At 37.2% G+C, this 20,840-nt stretch overlaps 1 protein-coding gene across 3 annotated transcripts in view; it reads left to right on the top strand.

Annotated features, from left to right (window-relative positions):
• elovl4a (ELOVL fatty acid elongase 4a) overlaps positions 1-20,446 on the top strand; it is a 60,621-nt gene extending 40,175 nt beyond the window's left edge. For all 3 annotated transcript variants that reach the window (XM_059982368.1, XM_059982367.1, XM_059982369.1), the window contains 2 exons: positions 7,604-7,731; positions 13,272-20,446. In XM_059982368.1, the coding sequence (XP_059838351.1) occupies positions 7,604-7,731; positions 13,272-13,550 (407 nt within the window). In that variant the 3' untranslated portion in view covers positions 13,551-20,446. The remainder of the gene's footprint in view (positions 1-7,603; positions 7,732-13,271) is intronic.
• Positions 20,447-20,840: the final 394 nt, after the last annotated feature.

Below are 20,840 nucleotides of genomic sequence, written 5' to 3'. Positions count from 1 at the left end.
CACTTGATGCCAGACTTTATCAGAGCCTTGATCTAAGCATCTAATCACTTATTTCAGAAGTGAGGTAAGAGTGGATGCCCTGACATCAAAGCAGCATTTGACTAAGTATGGCATGAAAAAACCCAGGTAAAATTAAATTGGGGGCATCAAGAGAATAATAATCTAATAATTAGAGTAACAGCTCACATGTAGGAAGATTCAAGAATCACTAGATTTTGTAATGGTTCCAAAGGACTGAAAAACTGAAAATGTTACTCCATGCTTTAAGAAGGGGGGAAGGCAGACGAAAGGAAATTATAAGTCAGTTGGCCTGACTTCAATGGTTGGGAAGATGTTGGAGTCCATTATTAAGGGTGAAATTTCAGGGTACTTGGAGGCTCATGATAAAATTGGCCAAAGTTATCATGGTTTCCTTAAGGAGAAGTCTTACCTAATAAATCTGTTGGAATTGTTTGAGGAAATAATAAGCAGGATAAACAAAGGAGAGTCTGCCGATGTTGTATACTTTTATTTTCAGAAGTCTTTTGACAAGGTGGTGCATATGAGGCTGCTTAACAAGATAAGAGCCCATGATAATACAGGAAAGATACTAGCATGGATAGAAGATTGGCTGACTGGTAGGACGCAAAGAGTGGGAACAAAGAAGGCATACTCTGGTTGGATGCCCGTCACTAGTGGTATTCCATAGGGTAGGTGTTGAGACAGCTTCTTTGCACATTATATGTAAATAATTTAGATGATGGAATTGATGGCATTCTTGCCAAGTTTAGTGGAGTGGGAGGCAGTGTTGAAGAAGTAGGGAATGTACATAAGGACTTGGACAGATTGGCAGAATGGGCAAAGAAGTGACAGATGGAATATAATGTAGAGAAGTGCATGGTCATACACTTTGGAAGAAGGATTAAAGCCATAGACTATTTTCTAAACAGAGAGAAAATTCAAAAATCAGATGTAAAGGGATTGGAAGTCCTCATGCAGGATTCCTTAAAGGTTAATTTGTAGGTTGAGTTGGTGGTAAGGAAGGCAAACTCAATGTTAGCATTAATTTCAAGAGAACAAGAACATAAAAATAAGGATGTAATGCTGAGGCTTTATAAGGCATTGGTCAGACCACACTTTTGAGTACTGATTAAGTTTTGGGCTCCTTATCTAAAAAAGGATGTGCTGGCACTGGAGATGGTCCAGAGGAGGTTCATGAGAATGATTCTGAAGTGAAAGAGTGTTCATATGAGGAGTGTTTGATGGATCTGGGCCTGTGCTCACTGGAATTTAGGAGAATGAGGGGGATCTCATTAAAACCTTCTGAATATTGAAAGACCTAGATAGAGTGTATGTTTCCTATAGTGGGAGAGTCTAGGACCAGAGAACACAACCTCAGAAGAGAGGGACATCCACATAGAACAGAGATGAGGAATTTCTTTAGCCAGAGGGCAGTGAATCTGTTGAATTCATTACCACCAACGACTATGCAGGCCAGTTCATTGGGTATATTTAAAGTGGGGGTTATTAGGTTCTTGATTAGTCATAGTATTAAAGGTTACAGGGAGAAAACAGGAGAACGGGGTTGGCAGGGATAACAATCAACTATGATGTAGTGCCTGAACAGACTGGATTTGCTGAATGGACCAAATCTGTCTTGCGATTGTGGTTGCTGAAGATGAAATTTCCCAGCTCTACAGTATCCTAATCCTACCCTATCATAGCCTTTTTGGGGAATTAAGTGTATGGGGAAGAGGCAGGTTGATGGAGATGAGTCCATGGTCAGATCAGCCATGATTTTATTGAATGGCGGAGTAGGATCGATGGACCAGATGGCCTACTCCTGCTCCTGTTCCCCAAGTTCTTTTTGTGTTCTTATGCTATTGCAAGGTCCAAGCCCAACTATTTTCTGCAGTTTCTACAATGATGTTTCCATTACAACATCAGAAGAGGGGACGTTCTGATTGTCCAATGTTTTGTAACTCCTTTAGGGAAATAAAACATGACTGCATACAGCAAAGCCTATGTGGTCTGATAATTTTTAAGTACACTCGAAGCCCACATAATGCTACCCCACATAGCGTTGATTCATTACAAAGCGGTTATTCAATTCTTTATTGAAGTTTTTGAAAATGGCAAAAATTCATTCTAAGCAACACTTAAAATCTCTTAAGTGGTGGCCATTATAGTAAACATTGAATCAGCCAATGAGAGCACTTGACATATACTCTGAACCACTCTCAGCCAATCATGTATTAGTTCACGTCCTGCCTTCCTCGGCAATTTATTCCATTTTTTTAATTTACCTATAATGTCTGGAAAATGGCTTGCAACTTCCAGTAAGGGTAGTACATCTAAGACGTCTAGGAAAACCACTAGCGTAGATGTGAAACTGCAAGTGATACAGTGTTTGGAAGATAGTGAGTGTCAGGTTAATGTTGGCGCCTCTTTGAAATTGGCTGCATTGATGATCAGAACAATTATTTGAAAAATACAGGCAAGATAAAAGCTTCTGCAACAGCGATCTCAAAGTTATCATGAACAAAGGTGACTCGTTCAAGGAACCATTTGTTTGAAAAAAATCAAAAATTGACGAAGTACATGGGTGGATGATCAAACACAACAAAACATGCCTGTAAGCCAGCTGGTAATAATAGAGAAGGCAAGAAGCATCTTCAGTCATATTCAAGAAGAAAAAGTGATGTCGGTGACATTCACAGCCAGCAGAAGTTGGGTTCATAGTGTTACGTACCCCGTGGGTATCTTGTGACTGTCTTATGACCATGATGTAATTGAGTATCTTGTGAGCATGATGTAATGGTCTTGTGATGGTGGGGTGATGTAATTTTCCCGCCAGTGTGACGTCACGTGATGACATGTTCTCAACAGGTATATAATGGGAAACCCCTGTTGTTATGCAGTTGATTCATCGTTTAATTTGTCAGTTACTCATAATGCTGCGTATTTGTCTCATGACGCAGTTTCATTTTAAAATGGAGTTTTACTTTCTATTGTAAAGTACAGAATTGCTGTGCCGGCAGTTTTGCCAATCACTGCCAGTTTTGTTTGATGTACCTTTGATTTAATTTTAAAATCTGAGTATTGGAGAGTGAAGACTTTACTGAAGTACAGGAACCTGAAGGATCGAGTAAAGTTGGTGTCGTTCTGCGGTTTAATACAGGATCGATCTTGTTGAATCTTTGTTCAAGAATAATGGCCTGCATCTGAGATGGCCTCTGCAAGAGCAGGAAGGTTTGGTGCATTGTCTGTACTCCAGAATAAAAAGGTCAGTTCCTTTAAGCCGTTTTTATTTCCTTTATCGTGAATCCTTTGGACAAGGCATCTCTCAACTGTGATCAGCAGATTCATCATTTTCTTCGGAGAAATTGTTGTAGTAAAGTCTCTCCTTACCTAACTGTATAAATTACTTGGACTTTCGAATTTACCACTTTAAGACTGTGTTCGAATTTACCCCTTTAAGAACTACTCCAGAGCTTGGCTGTTTGCTAAGTTGCCGTATAGCAGTTAACTTCTGGTTAAGTTAGTCATTTGTTTACTTTTCATTTTTGTTGAGCAAAGTTTAATAAATGTTTATTTGTTTATAAAACCTGACTCAATTCTATATTCATTGTTGCCGGACATGTAACAATAGATTTAAACAGTGCAGTAACCTCCATAGTATACATATCTCTGGTGAAGCAGCTAGTGCAGACAGCAAAGCAGCCCAGGATTTTCCTGCAATGCTGAAGGCTATAATTGAGAAGGACTATTATCCTTCCAAGATTGTCTTCACTGTGAATGAAATGGACCCATTTTGGAAAAGAATACCTTCTCGTACATTCATTTCCCAAGAAGAGAAACATGCATCTGGATTAATGGCTACAAAGGACCAGTTAATTCTCTTGCTAGGAGGCAATACTAAAGATGACTTAAGTTAAAGCATATGATCGTGTACCACTCTGTAATACCACAAGCAATGAAAGGCATTTTAAAGTCAAGTCTACCAATGATTTGGAAATCAAACAAGAAAGCCTGGGTGGTGATTGATGTCTTCCAAAATTGTTTTGTTTCACATTTTTGTCTAGCAGTGAAGTGGTATTGTGAAGAGTATGACCTTGATCTGAAGCATTATTAGTGCTTGATAATGCCCCAGGTCATCCTGAGAAACTTGACATGCTTTGGAGAACTGGCAGAGCAACACATCCTGAATGAATCTGAGGACTTGGATGGAGAAGAGGGAACACCAGCAAGAAACCTCACCACAAAATTTCTCAGCACTTACATCACCATGATCACACAAGTCGTGGACCAGTTCATCAATAATGAGCCTGACTGGGAGCAAAGTGATAAGGCAAAGAGAGGTGTTCTTGACATGATTTCCTGCTACCGAGAACTGCTTCATGTGGGGAAACTTAGGAAAAGGCAGTCAAATCTTGACACCTACTTGAAGAAGAAGACTAAGTTAGATATTAACATTTCATCCAGAAAGTTTCAGACAATGATCTCCTTCACATGTCAGAAGTCAGACAACCTCGTCATGACATTCAGCAAGAATACCCATGTCTGGTCACTCATCATTAAGATCCGAGGGTTACCATAGACCAGAAGCTCAAACTACACCACATAAATATTACTGCCCAGTGGCACTGACATCAACAATCATGAAGTGCTTTGAGCTGCTGGCAAATGGATCACTGGATCCATTCTGGTTTGCCTAACACTCAAAGCAGTCTACTGATGCTGCTATAGCTTTGGCCCTCCATTCTGTCTTGTCTCACCTAGAACACAGTAAGCCTGGATGTTGTTCATCAACTTTAGCTTGGCATTAAGCTCAGTCATCCCTCAGAGGCAGGTGGGTAAAGTGTCATCATTGTTAATCAACACCCCTCTCTGTAACTAGATCTTGGACTTCTTTACTGAAAGACCCCAGTCAGTCCAAGTTGGCAGCAACATCTCAAGCTCCATTACACAGAGCACTGGTGCTCCCGGGGCTGTGTTTACATTGCTGACTAAGAACTGCACTGCCGGGTTCAGCTCAAACCACATGATCAAGTTCGCTTATGATACTTTAGTGGTTGGCCTTATCAGCAACAATAATGAGCCAGCGTGCAGAGAAGTAGAGAGGCTTGTCAAATGGTGCAAGAGCAGCAACCTGAGTCTCAATGTGGACAAGACAAGAGATGACTATGGGTTATGGATCTTTGGGAAGGCACGTGTCAACCATTCTCCATTGCACATCAATGGCTCTGCCATAGAGAAAATGCAGAGCACAAAATTGCTCAGTGTGCAACATCTTCTCACTAGTCAGGAAGAAACTGCAGTGTCAACACTTTCTGAGGAAATTGAGATGTGTAAGGCTCCCAGCACTCATTCAAACAACTTTCCACAGGAGCACCATCAAGAGTATCCTGTCTGGCTGCATCATTGTGAGACACAGAAATCACAAACATTGGACTGCAAAATCCTACATAGGATGGTAAAAACTGTTGAGACAGTCATCAGGGTCTCCCCCGGCCCCCATTCAGGACATTTACTGAGTGCATTGCAAGCAAAGGGCTCAAAGCATTGTTCAGGATCCTAACCACTCATTCCACAATCTCTTTGACCCATTATCATCAGGAAGGACGTCTGAAACATCAGGACTTGGCCTGCCGCCACTGGTTACTGTTTACCTGCGCTGTGCACTGCACACATTTTGAATTATAACTTATTTATAGTAATATATTGTTTTATGTTCTGTGTGATAATTCACAGAATTTTGTTTTATGGGTGTACCGATGTCTGGAGGAGCGTCGTTTCATTTGGTTGTGTATCTGTAAACCTGAACTTGAAATTACCAGTTAAGAAGCTAGGTAATTGTGACTCACCCTGACACCCCAAAACTTTTTCATCTATGTAAGGGCCGAGTTAGGAATGTGATAGAATATTCTTCACTCGCCTGGATAAAAACAACAACTTTCAAGAGGCATTGATTCCATTCGGGATGAGGTTTCTAGGCATTTGGAGACTAATGATAAAATAAGTCAAAGTCAGCATAGTTTCTGTAAAGGGAAATCTTGCCTGACAAATCTGTTAGCATTCTTGGAAAAACTGACAAGAGGGTGGACAAAGGAGAGGTAGTGGATGTCATTTACTTGGATCTTCAGAAGACATTTGATAAGATGCCACACATGAGGCTACTTAACAAGATCAAATCCTATGGCGTTACAGGAAAGATACTAGCATGGATAGAGGAATGGCTGACAGGCGGTGATTGGGAATAAAGGGGGCCTTTTCTGCTTGGCTGCCAGTGACCAGTGGTGTTCCTCAGAGGTCAGTATTGGGACCACTACTTTTCACATTATTTAAATAATGGAATTGATGGCTTTGTGGCAAAGTTTGTGGATGATACGAAGATAAGTGGAGGGGTAGGTAGTGCTGAGGAAGTAATGTGATTGCAGCAGGACTTTAGACAAATTGGAAAAATGAGTAAAAAATGGGGAGAAGGTTCAAACATCAGAGCTGCAGAGTGATTTAGGAGTCCTCGTGCAATATTCCCAGAAGGTTAATTTACAGGTTGAGTGTGTGGTTAAGAACGGAAGTACAATGTTGGCATTTATTTCAAGGGAAATAGAAAATGCTGAGTCTTTATAAGACACTAGTTTGGCCTCACTTGGAGTATTATCAACAGACTACAGTGGAGGCCAAGTCAGTGGTATATTTAAGGCAGAAGTTGAATGTCTCCTATTCAGTCAGGGCTTCAAAGGATATGACGAGAGGACAGGTACACGGAGTTGAGTGTGATCTGCAATTGGCCATAATGGAATGGTGGAGCAGACTCGATGGGCTAAATGGCCTAATTCTGCTCCTATATCTTATGGTTTTATGGGTAATCAATGATGGCCTTTCAAGTGCCACATGCATCCTAAAAAAGTGAATTAACAAAATCTACTCTCACAAGTCGTGATTCAGGATTTAAAGCAAAAGTGTCGACTGTCTCTTTCTCCACAGATGCTGCCTCATCCACTGAGTTCCCTCAGCAGTTTGTAGTTTACTGTCCTGTTCTCCACTCTCTGCACAATGAATAAGAATCTGCAGCAATCAGTAGTGACATTGTACTCATCTGTTTACTACTTGTAAATATTTTTTATACTAATGTTACAATTCCAAATTGGTACATCACAAACTCTAATGAACTCTGCTCTGACACAGCAACTAACCTCCAAGTAATTGACCATCACTTCAAATGGTTTGAGTGGAATAATTCTTCTTACTGTTCTGACCGATTTCCTGCATGCATCCTACATGCACAATATATTAATTGCATATACCGTACATGATGCAGTTTTATGGGAGATGGTTAATTTGTGCATTACACAACAATTCTTGTCAATCCTGCATGCTCTATTTCAGGTATATAACAGGTGACTTACGTGGAAAAGTATTATCAAATATTCTGGTATGCTAAATAAGCTACTTATTACAGTTGATTTTACCCAATAATTCAGTTGCATGATTCTTAAAATATTCTCTGTATGATTGGATTTCATGTACTGTAAACATAAAAAAAATTAACTATTACAAATTCATCAAGTTTGATGAATGGATTTATTTGTAATGCTTTACTTTTGGGTTTTTTTTTCAGCTTTTTTTGGAGCTCATATGAATGCTGTAATCCATATTGTTATGTATTTGTACTATGGACTAGCAGCTTGTGGCCCACAGTTTCAGAAATATCTCTGGTGGAAACGATACTTGACCATCTTACAATTGGTAACTAAAATCTTTTAGAGAAATTTTATATATTTTATTAAATTTATTTGTGCATTAAGTATTGATTATTATTACCAATTTTTTTCTCATTAACTTTTTTAAACTACAGTCAGACACTGCTTTATGGGTGATTTATACTCTGCTTATCAATTATAATGATCCTATGCCAAATAAACATGCTCTAAATAAACTAACTAATTACATACCATCTCTACTTGCTATTAAGACTCACTACTTTTCTCATACTGAAATTGTGGAAATATTAAAATCTCACAAATCAGTGTACTAATCATGATTGATATTTATAAATCATAATCTAAAATTAAGTCTTATTATGCTAAAATGGATGATTTTTTTTTGTTGATTATTGACATGATGGCAGCAGTGTTGTCAATGTTGTCAGCCGTGCTTTCTACTTGCAACCAGGCCTGCCAGCATCTTTTGGTTGAAGTGCTGTGGCACAGCTGAATATATTTATAAAGTAAATATTTCCCCACGCAAAGGCACATAGACTTACAGAGAAGTCTGCATAATGTTTGTTTTGATACCTCCCAGAGATAGACACTTCACAGGATAAAATCTTTTTAGACTTCAAGCTGGGTACCTGTACCCGGCTTGAAGCCCAAGAAGAGTTTATTTGTCATATATGCCGGAAAAGCACTAGATTCTTTTTCAGTTTGCAGAAGTTCACAAAAATGACAAAAACAATACTGTTTTTGCGTCAATGAAGTGATCGGAGAAAATAACTGGTGGATGCAAAGCAGCTTCTTTATTCGACAAAACAAGGTACAGCACACATGTGGAGATGCCTTCAGTCAAAAGGTCTGCTGGCCCAACTTAGGGCTTGATATTTTATTTCTCAAACATCAAAGGACAATTCCATATTTATAATATATAGATAATGCTTTCTTTGAAACTACACACAACCTACACATCTCCTGATACGCATCCACACCCCGAGACATCCAAATGAATTTTTACCCGTGTTGTCTGGTCTGGGATTCATTGCATTTAGGAACCCATTGTTCAGAGCTGCACTCCAAATTAAAACCACAATACATATTCAGATGTGAAGACTGGTAGCCAAAGTCAACTGCTAAGTGAATATTGTCTAAACCCAAAAATGGCTCTTAAAAATATGGTGAGAATTTATTATTGTTAGGTAATTTGGAAAACAAAAGGAAAGGATTGCACAATGAAATTTCAATATATTGTTTATATATGATAAATAAAATAATTGTAGATACTATTATGTATCGGCTTGTTTGAAAACTAATCCCTGGACAAAGGCTGAATAGTGATTGTTGAAGCTAATATATCGTCAATTTTTCTCTGCTATCTGGGGAAGAACTTCAAGACAGCAACTAGTTATTTATAGTTAAGTTGTTTTTCTGTGCTACAAGTGAAAAATAACATACTATAAACAGATTTTAATTTCCCCCCTCTGTAAATCACTTTCAAGATTTGATGATTTGTTTGCAATTTTCAAATCTAAACAGGCATCTTGACTATCAAACATTTCTGGCCAAGGTATATGTTGCCTACTTGCATGTGTTTTTTTTGCTTTAGTATCTAAACTGTTTTTCCACTGTAATCATATAAGTACTGCTTAATTTTCAAAAGTTTTATACTTCTTTTAAGTTTAAATGCACAAGAATTTACAAATATTCTTAATTGTCACTGATTCATCGAAATTTAGAAACATAGAAAACCTACAGCACAATATACAGGCCCTTCGGCCCACAAAGCTGTGCCAAACATGTCCTTAACTTAGAAATTACCTAGGGTTACCCATAGCCCTCTGCTTTTCTAAGCTTCATCAACCTATCCAGGAGTCTTTTAAAAGACGTTATCTTTTCCGCCTCCACCACTATCGCCAGCAGCCCATTCCACTCACTCACCACTCTATTACATCTCCTCTGTACCTACTTCCAAGCACCTTAAAACTGTGTCCTCTCATGCTAGAAATTTTGGCCCTGGGAGTAAATGCCTCTGACTAACCACACAATTAATGCCTCTCATCATGTTGTACACCTCTGTCAGGTCACCTTTCATCCTCCGTAACTCCAAGGAGAAAAGGCCGAATTCACTCTACCTGTTCTCATATGGCATGCTCCCTAATCCAGGCAACATCCTTGAAAATCTCCACATCCTTTCCACATTTCCACATCCTTCCTGTAGTGAGGCGACCAGAACAGAGAACAGTGGGGTCTGTCCAGGGTCCTATATAGGTGCAACATTATCACTTGCTAAACTCAATCCCACAATTGATGAAGGCCAGTGCACCGTATGCCTTCTTAACCACAGAGCGTTGAGTGTCCTGTGGACTCGGACCCCAAGATCCCTCTGATCCTCCACACTGCCAAGAGTCTTACCATTAATAGTATATTCTGCCGTCATATTTGACTTACCAAAATGAACCACCTCACACTTATCTGGTTTGAACTCTATCTGCCACTTCTCAGCCCCGTTTTGCATCCTATCAATGTCCCACTGTAACTTCTGACAGCCCTCCACACTATCCACACCACTCCCAACCTTTGTGTCATCAGCAAATTCACTAACCCATCCCTTCACTTCCTTATCCAGGTCATTTAAAATAATCACAAAGAGTAGGGGTCCTAGAACAGATCCCTGATCACCACTGGTCACTCTTTGCCTTCTGTGGGGAAATCATTTCTGGATGCACAAAGCAATGTCCCCTTGGATCCCATGCCTCCTTACTTTCTCAATAAAGCTTGCATGGGGTACCGTATCAAATGCCTTGCTGAAATCCATACGGCTCTACCTTCATCAATTTGGGTTTAGTCATATCCTCAAAAAATTCAATCAGACTTGTAAGGCATGACCTGCCTTTGACAAAACCATGCTGACTTTTCCTAATCATCTTATGCCTCTCCAAATGTTCATAAATCCTGCACCTCAAGATCTTCTCTATCAACAACAACCGCTGAATTAAGACTCACTGGTCTATAATTTCCTTGGCTATCTCTACTCCCTGTCTTGAATAAGGGAACAACATCCGCAACCCTCCAATCCTCCGGAACCTCTCCCATCCCCATTGGTGATGCAAAGATCATCACCAGAGGCTCAGCAATCTCCTCCCTCGCCTCCCACAGTAGCCTGGGGTACATCTCGTCTGGTCCCAGTTACTTATCCAACTTGATGCTTTCCAAAAGCTCCAGCACATCTGCTTTCTTAATACTGTACCTACATGCTCAAGCTTTTCAGTCCACTGTAAGTCATCCCTACAATTGCCAAGATCCTTTTCCGTAGTGAATACTGAGGCAAAGTTCTCATTAAGTACCTCTGCTATCTCCTCCGGTTCCATACACACTTCTCCACTGTCGCACTTGATTGTTCCTATTCTCTCACATCTTATCCTCCTGCTTTTCATATACTTGTAGAATGCCTTGGGGTTTACCTTAATCCTGAATTTATGCTCCTTTAAAGTAGTAGAACTTGCTCTGGGCAATACCTTTCTTCCATATTTTTTAGGTATTTTGCCAAGTAAAGGTAAGCTTATTTTCACTCTCCTTGTGTAATACTTTTCTAAAGGTAAGTTGGCACCCTGTATTAAATGTTTGGGCCTAACACTTGTGTTACTGCACATATGTGGAATTTTTGTAATAGAGCGATGGAGCAATACAGCTCCTTCAGCCCAATGAGCCCATGCTGACCATGGCGTCTAACCATCTATTCCCAACTTCCTGCATTCAGTCCATGTTCCTTCTACATCCCATCCCTGCACGTACTGATGCAAATACTTCTTAAATCAGATTATTGTACCTGGTTCAACCACTTCTGGCAGCTCATTCCAAATACTCAGCACCTGTATTTGAAAAGGTTGCTCCTCAAGTCCATTTTAGACCTCCCATCTCATGAAAGTTTATGGCATTTGGTTTTGGTCTTCAAAATCAGTTTGAATTTACTTAACTCCAGGAAAAAGACTGCACATCTGCCTTATCTGTGGCTCTCATAATTTTAAATCTCTAGAAAATCACTGCTTCTCCCCAAAGAATAAAGATCTAGCCTGGCTAACATTTACCTATAATTCAGGCCCTCTAGTTCTGGCATCATTCCTGTAAATCTTTTCTGCACTCTTTCCAGTTCAACCACATCTTATAACTGAGTGGCCCAAATCATACAGTATTAACTGCAGCCTCAGCAACAGCTCTTACAACTGCAACACGATGTCCCAACTCCTATACTTATGATCCTTATTGATATACACCAACATGCTGAATGACTTTTTTCACCACCGTGTCTATCTGTGATGGCACTTTCAACAAATAATTCATTTGTACTTCTAGGTTCCTCTGTTCCATAACATTTTGTAGTTCCATAGTACAAGTACTATGATGGTTTGACTTAACAAAATGCATCACTTAAAATCTATTTGTCACTCCAAAGCCCACTTCTATAACTGATCAACATCCCTCTGCAATCTATGATAACTCTTCAATATCAATAATGCTTCCAAATTTTGTCTCATCTTGCAAACTCATTGGTAAAGTCTTGTTCATTCACATCCAGATCATTCATATAAAGAATGAATAATCAGGCTCCCAACAGCAACCCCCACAACACACGTTGGTCACCAGCCTCCATTCTGAGAAATGACCTTCAACCACCCCCCCTCTGTTTCCTACCTGTGAACCGGTTTTGAATTTACTTAACAAGCTCTGCTTGGATCCTATGGGACCTAACCTCCCAGCCCAGCCTACCATGCAGGCAGGACCTGTTGAAGGCCTTGTTAATAGCCAAATGAACAACATCCACTGCCCTTTCTTCATATTACATTTTTGGTAACCTCTTCAAAAGTTCTGCAGTATTTATAAGAATGACTTGCCATGCACAAAGCCATGTTGACTCCTCCTAATTAGACTACCAGAAGCTACCTTGTGCATTCATTTGAAACATTCATGTAACCCAGAAATATTTGGATTTTTATTATAGAGTAGAAATAAAAAGTGTTGATCAGGTACTTAAGACACAAAGGTGTTGTAGAGAAGAAAGCTGTCTATTCATAAGCTGGTAGATCCTGTTCCTCGGGATTCCCTCCGCTAACTTCCCAGCTACTGATGTCAGACTGACCAGCCTGTAATTCCGTGATTTATCCTTGCTATATTTTTTCAAATAATGGATTAAGTTTAGCCACCTTCTAGTTTTGGGAATTTTACCATTTGGCTAATGATGATTCAAAAATCGCTGCAAGGGCCTCTGCAATTTCTTGGCTAAACTACAAAATCCTAGCAAGTACTAAGTCAGGCCTTGAGGATTTATCTACCTTAATGGATGTATTATTGTTTGTACATTGTTCTGTACTTAAAGCATTCACATTATCAAGAAATATTTGAATTTTCATTCTGAATGCAGAAATGGTTCCATAATTTTCTAAGATTGTTCTTAATTTAAAGGTACTGTACTTAAGATGTAGGAGAGAGAAAAATAATGTGAAAAAAAGAAATTAATATTTCGATGTTACATCTAGCAACATTGTTTGCTCCCATTAAAAGTATTATTCTCTCTTAATACAGGTGCAGTTTCATGTAACCATAGGCCATACTGCATACTCCCTGTACATTGATTGCCCTTTTCCAAGATGGATGCATTGGGCACTGATCGCTTATGCCATTTCCTTCATCATCCTCTTCGCCAACTTTTATTACCAGACCTACAGGGAACCAAAGAGAGAGCACAGCAAAACTGGAAAAGTGGTTGCAAATGGCAATGCCAATGGTATAATCAAATCAGAAAACAGGCTAGTTGCAGAAAATGGGAAAAAGAAGAAAAAAGGAAAAGCTAAACGTGACTAAGACAAAGGCAAAGGTTTAAGTAAAATATTGTTTTAGAATCAAATAGTCCATGTCAGCAAAAGATGGCTGCATGAATTTCCAGCTGGCTAAATGAATCTATTGTACCCTTTACCATCTTTGTAACTTATTGTATTTATTTAAATGAAATTTCTGATCAATACTTTGGTATTGAAATGAATATAGACAAGGAAATTGACCAAATGAATTGCACTGAAAGAGGAATATTGCATTTTCCCTTTTCAATATAAGTTCTGATATCTTTTTTTAATGTTAAGTTTACTGTTGTACTGTTCCTTGCTAAATAGCTTTTTTCCTTTACTTCTACCTCAGTTGTAATGCTGCTTTTTAATGGCTTAATTTTCTATAGAGGTATTTAGATGTATCCTTTGTTTACACCTCTGTCTGCAAATCCATAGAAATGTCAAGGAAATGACTAGTATTCATTAAATCCAATGCTGAAGATCTTAATGTAGAATAAGGTTGGCAGTGTCTGAATGTTTGTAAAAATACAGTATTTATTATAGTAACAAACTTTTAACTCCAAATATCAATGTAGATCTTACATTTATTTTCAGTAAGATCCCAAAATTGTTCTGTTAATTTCAAACAGAACAGTATATTCGGGAGTAATAGAAATATTCATGCAGCCCTATGATTCACCTGTACTTGTTAATTTCCTTCCTTTGTTAATGGCAGACACTGATGAGCAACATTTTTGAAAGGAGCAACACTACACAGCATGTAAATTTGATGTGATTGTAGATGTTAAATATTGGTGACCTGTTGCACTTTTAAGAGGGGGAAACACTTAATACTAATACCCCTGACAGTGCTCCCACTAAACTCTTGCGAACACTTGTTTGAGCTGCGTCATTCCAAAAGCATTAAGTGAAACAGAACCAATCTGCATGGACAAATGTAACCACAAAGACAGAATGCAAGTCACAAAATCACACATGCCATTTATGTTAGGAATTATGACTTTCAGGTTATAAAGGTAAATAGTAAGTTGTGCATTTTCATTTCAGTATACTCTTGTAGAAAGATACATGCATATAAGAGTGTATGTTTTAAACAAAAATATTTTCAAACTAAATGCCAGAATCACATCTAAGTATATCTGTGACAACAAAACCAGTTATTGTATGCAATTAAGATTTCAAGATTTTATTTAAAATTAACATTTTATTGCAGCAGGTAATCAATTCTAAAATTAATTAAAAACAATGTTAGATAATAAAGTCATATTTAAGGTAATGAAGATTAAAATTGCTCTCTTGTCATGAGACCTCTGTTTCTAGGTTTGTTATTAAGAGTTGCCCTTAGTTTAGAACAATAAACAAGTAAAAGGTGGAATAATTGTAATCAACTTTTATGCACATTACTACAATGTGAGGGTTTTGAATTATGGCAAAAAAGTGTTTATTTTTCTTTTATTTAAGGAAAAAGGAACAGCACAAGAGACATACAATTCAATAAAATCCCAGTTGTTAAACAGATTAATGCTTATGAACTGAGAGCTGAGCTAGGTCAATACATTCTTAATCAAGGATAGAACCAGCTTGTTTCAAGTAATGTGTTCCTTTTAAGCATGATATTACTGTATTGCCTGAATAAGCACATTCATGACGCAAAATTTTCTCTATGATGAAATGTTGTCTAGAAAAGTGTTTACTAGTTTTATTAATTATAACACAAAGACAAGATCTTCCTTCATGATTATTACAATTATGCATGATTTTGGTCTATATTCTGACATGAGAACTGGTGTATCATATTTTCAAAAATGCTTTTTCTTTTGCTGCCCTTTACCACCCATATTCTAATGTGTAACTTTTATGAATGCAGGCCATATGAATGGTTTAGCAGATTTATTTCCATAGTAGTGATATTCCAATCAACAAACACCCAGTACAAATCCACAGTGGTATCAAAGTCATGTAATGTGCTAGTAGTAAATGCTCGCACTAATTTACAGTATGTGGTAAAAATATTCAGCCCCCAACATTTTGTTCACATAAATAAGTATTACAACCAGGAATTTTGATCAATTCAACTGAGAATTTTTATTTAGGAATCGCATACCCCTTTTTCACATTAGCCCCCCAAAAATAGGGAAAATTGTAAAACATGAAAAAACTAAAAATTCAAAAACTGAAATGTTAGCAATTCAAAAATGTTCATCCCCCTTTGCTCGGTAATTTGTTAAACCACCTCTTGCGGTTATTACAGCCAGTAGACTTTTTGGATAACTCTCTATTAGGTTTACACAATGTGATGGAGCAAGATTTGCTCATTTCTCATTGCAAAATTACTCGAGCTGAGCCAGGTTATTTGGAATGTGGTGGTGGACAGTAATCTTGAGGTCTTGCCAGAGATGTTTGATCAGGTTAAGATCTGGACTCTGACTGGGCCACATTCAAGGACATCAACTTTCTACAAAGTACATTTGAAGCCACTCCATGGTTTAGTCTGCCTGTGTTTTGGGTCATTGTCCTGCCAATCCAGAATTTCTGTATTTACCACCAACATTTATCTTCTCATCAATTATGACCAGATTTCCAGTCCCTGCTGCTGAAAAGCATCCCCCATAGCATGAAGCTGCCTCCACCATGCTTTACAGTAGGGATGGTGTTACCCGGCTGATGCGCAGTAATAGATTTATTAATCAGAAAGTTACACTGTATGTAGTCCCTTCTGACCACAACGCCTTCTTCCACATCTTTACAGTTTATTGTAAGTGATGCTTTGCAGTTTTTACAGCCAAGGATATGCTTTTTTAAGGTAGGGCTTCTTCTTTGCCACTCTTCCATAAATTCCCTTTTTGTGCGGGGTTTTAGAGAATTTGGAACCATGAACATCATTTCCAGTTGCAGCCACTGACTTCTGCAGCTCCTTCGGTTGCTTGGCATCACAGTAGCCTCTCTTACAAGTGCCATTCTTCTCTGGCGATTAAATTTAGAGGCGTGGCCTAGCCCAGGCAGTGTGGCTGTGGTTTCATATTTTTCATCTTTTTCATGAGTAGTATAGTAATTACACAGGGGATGCATAATTTTTCAGCCTCACAATTTTGGTTTATAAATTTTAATAACTTGTTAACAGGTTTTGGAAATTTCCTGTTGATTTGACATGATGTAGAATGTTTTGTAGATTAGCTCAAATTATTATACCTCATTATATTTTAAACTTAGAAAATGAGACAGTAAAATATGAAAATAGTTGTGGGGCTAAATACTTTTACAAGGCACTGTAAGATGCAGGAACAGAAATGGACTTGGAACCAAATATAGCTTCCTTATAAAATTGTAACAATGTCACGTGAACACATCCAAAAGTAAAATTTAAGGGCTATACTTTAACCTTGGATTTTGATATCAAAATGTTTTGTGTTATATGTATGTTGATTTGTTTAAAAAATACAATGAAATTCTGGTTTAATGAAGTAACACCTTTTCTAAATACCTGTGCAGAGCTATAGCTGAAACAGGCACTTTTTTAGCTTCCCATTAGTTGAACCACTTTTTAAAATATGTAGTAAGTACAGAATGTCTATAGACCATTGAAAAAAATGGTTGTAGCGTGTGCAACACTTGGCTATCCAGAAATTTGAGATTAATTTCATGTGAGTGGCAGAGTAATTAATTTATTTTGCTCCTTTTAATATTAAAATGTTTGCACTGTAGGTGGGTTACCTGAATAGGATTATGTTTCTTTAAATATCTTAACTCAGTGGCTGCTGAGGTAAGTGAGGACGCTTTGTTAAGCCTGAACAACACCTTGCCTAGATGGTGATTACGTTGATGAAATCCTAATTGGCATCAGCATGTCATTCTACTCACTGGGTCATGGAAGGCCAGTTTTACTGTTAATCGCTTTAGACATTCATATCTGGGTCATGTTATGAAAACATGAACCTGCATTCAAAACTTCTAACTGTAGAGTTAGAGCTAGATTAACTCAGATGTACTGTTCAGTTCATATTCAAGCAAGATTTAGTTCCATGAGTATGATCTAATGTGTTTACGAACACTACTGACAGGAGATTTCCCTGTTTCCTTGTTTGATGTAAAGTTCTCCTATTGTAGTTTTAGTTTTTAAGATTAAATACAATTGAAACATTTGGCCATAACTGATACTGTATTTTAATACTGTATAGAGTCAGAAATAGTCATTTTTTTCCCTATTGGGTACTAGTTCTGAAAGTGCTTTCTTTTATGTAAGATTGTTTTTCCTATTTTAGCATTCAAATATCTGAATACTTCACAAAGCTCCAACTGTAAAGTAGTTGCGCCCATAAATTGAATGTTAATATGAAAATTTGTTATGTATAAATGCATTCAGTTAATCAGACCAATTTAACTTTCTCCCTCTTTAACCATTAGCTGTTTGCTTGGGAAATAATTTGTATTTAGTAATGTTTGGAGTGGCTAAAAACAAGCTGAGATCATTTCATGGACACATGTTCAAGACAATGGATTAGTTTTTATTAAAAACTAAGCTTTCAGTCTCTAGAAGGAGTTAAAACCTGAACAAATAATTGTAACTCTAAGTGAGAAATATATATTTCAGGTTGTACTGTTGGTTATGCTGTTATGCAGGTTATGCTGTTGTATAATTTTTAATATTTTTAAGAGCTGAAAACAGTACAAATGGTTTAAAAATGTAAAATCCTGATATGTTATTTAAATGTAGCATGTTATTTTTTCTACATTGTTTATTGAAATGCTTGATATTGAAAATTTATTATAATACTGCAAAACTCCATTTTCTGTTCATTGAAATCAGTCAAATGACAGTGCTGTTCAATGAAATAAATTGAATGATTTCCAGCAGAAATTACTAGTTGCATTTAAACAAAAATAATCAATGTTGATTAGTTAATTGTAAAATACATAACTGGTAAACATTGGAATTGAATTACTTCACAAAACCATTGTTATATAACTATCCATCTCAACACCTTTTTTTAAACATTTGTGCAAATCATTTGTCAGTTGTTATCATAATTGTACTCAGCAAAAACAGACATGGTGAACCCAGTCTTTCAAATGCAGAGTCTTTCTTAGCTATGGTTGAGATTTCAGCTCATCATACACATTGGTTTTGAGGTTTAATTTTATTGAAGGACTCAGTCTCTGATGTGAAGAATATATTCAAGAGAAGTTTGGATGTAATTCTTGCCACAGAGTGTTCAACAGTCAGCAGGACTGAGAGTACAGACAGAGATACAGGACAAATCAAATAGAGTAATAGAATTAAATATACTGTGGTGTTTCTTTATTTGGGTTGATCTGTAACTGGGCCAGTAGCCAGTTTTCCGTAAAATAACTGATGATCATAGTGAGAAAAAAAATTGTATCTGTTACTCTGTAGCTTATTAAGTTACTGATAACCATCTGATTAGGAAGTTGCTAGTAAGTTACTATCTTACCAAAAAAACTTAAATTGGTTTGCCCACATTGAAGGAACAGCGAAGTGCAGAGAGAAATCCAGAGTTCTAAAATGCATTGACGGCATCTACCACCATTTAGTCAAAGAACAGCATTAAGAGCAGTCATGGAGATATCTTACAAGCACATGAATGATGTATGATGGAAAGCTTACCAGTTATACTAGAATGATGGAATGTTATATTTTATACATTTATTGAAATAGTATGTACATACCCCAAATGCTGGACTCATGATAGTAATAAAATGAATTTGTTCAATGTTGTATCATCCATTTTAATTATAATTTGTTGTGTTGAGATTTCCTGTAATAAATTTTGTACTGGAAACTTTTTTTCCTTAAAAAAACCCTGTGTTTAAGTGCCCAGGAATTGTATCTAGGAGTGTAAAATGATTGTGTTTAGGTGATACCACATGAGTCAATAAGTCATACCTAAGTTTTCTGAGCCAGAGTTATAAAATGATGTTTGCATTCCCGTGAAGGGACAAATATTGTAGCAATAATAAAAACCCTATAAATATTACTTATATAAAACAAATCTAAGAATGCTATCTTTATTTTATCTGATGTTTATTTTACATTGACATCTTACTGTGAGCTTAAGCCAACTCACAAAACAAACACAAGAGTTGTAAGTGGACTCTTCCCAGAGGTTTCTGGATAACTTTAACAAAGGAGTCTGAATTAAGTTGTAACAAAATCTAATTTAAAACAAAGAGTTAGCTCAAATAACTTGGATAAATGTTACATTATGTGTGTGAAATGTATAAATAAATTTGCTGGCAGCTTTAAGTTAATTTTTTTGATACTATTTATGCTTGTTCCAGGCTTATGCTTTACAGGGATGTTCTAAATTTGCAACTCAGGAAAAGATTGTTACTCCATGGGATATTATTACTTTGTGGAATATAGTGTTTCATTATATTCCGCATGTATGCGGAAGGTGATTAAGTTCTAAGTAAGCTATTGATGTAGTACAATTGGTGAATGGAATTGCCTGCAACTTTGCTGCTGAAACCTAAGGGTAAATTCAAATGCTGACTTGCTACACATGACAGTAAATAGGATTTCTTATTGATAAGTAGTACTTTAACACTTTGAGTTACTTTCTCAAAGTGAAGGATAATTTAGCTTATAGACAACTCATTTTGCAACCTATATTTCAAGTACACAGAGTCCACCGAGCAAAGAAATTAAGAGTACCCCAAATGACAAACGGGTTCATGAACATCTAAGTTTGACTTTGTGCATTGACTTTGCCTTTTGTGTTGTATTGTCAAATTGTGAATTGATTGAAGAATTTCACTGTTAAAAGTTTCAGTCCACCTATATGTGTAAACTTGAAGATAGGCAGTATTATAATGCCAAGAAATGGAAAGTTTATATGACATTGTACACTTCTGTATGCAAATGTTTTGCAACTGTTGTGGAAATAAAATGGAATACTGCTGCATGTCTTTTGGCTCTGTGATTCATTTTGGCACATAAAACATTTGTTCAAAACATATAGTTTATCAAATTCAGAAAGAATTTTTAAATTATTTGTTCACAGCATGTGGGCATCACGCTAAAACCAACAATTATCCCTAATAGTCTTGAATGCAGGTGGTACTTAATGATATAGGTAATTCTGGAGGCACACCATAGTTCAGTCTTAGCTGCAGAACATCAGTAGAACTATTGGTTCAGCTGGGGGGTGGGGGAAGAGAGAGGTGTGTTGGTGACTATCCAGGAGTGTAAAACTACATTTGTAAGTAAAAAAAATCCAATATATTTGAATTTAAATTCTGCAATTGCCATTTATATTCCTGTCAGTGATTAAAATTGAGCAGTGCAAAA

Source organism: Hypanus sabinus, chromosome 10 (assembly GCF_030144855.1).
Source record: "Hypanus sabinus isolate sHypSab1 chromosome 10, sHypSab1.hap1, whole genome shotgun sequence".
NCBI classification, from domain to species: domain Eukaryota; kingdom Metazoa; phylum Chordata; class Chondrichthyes; order Myliobatiformes; family Dasyatidae; genus Hypanus; species Hypanus sabinus.
Note: the sequence above shows the minus strand (reverse complement) of the source record. Positions and strands in the feature narration are given on the sequence as shown.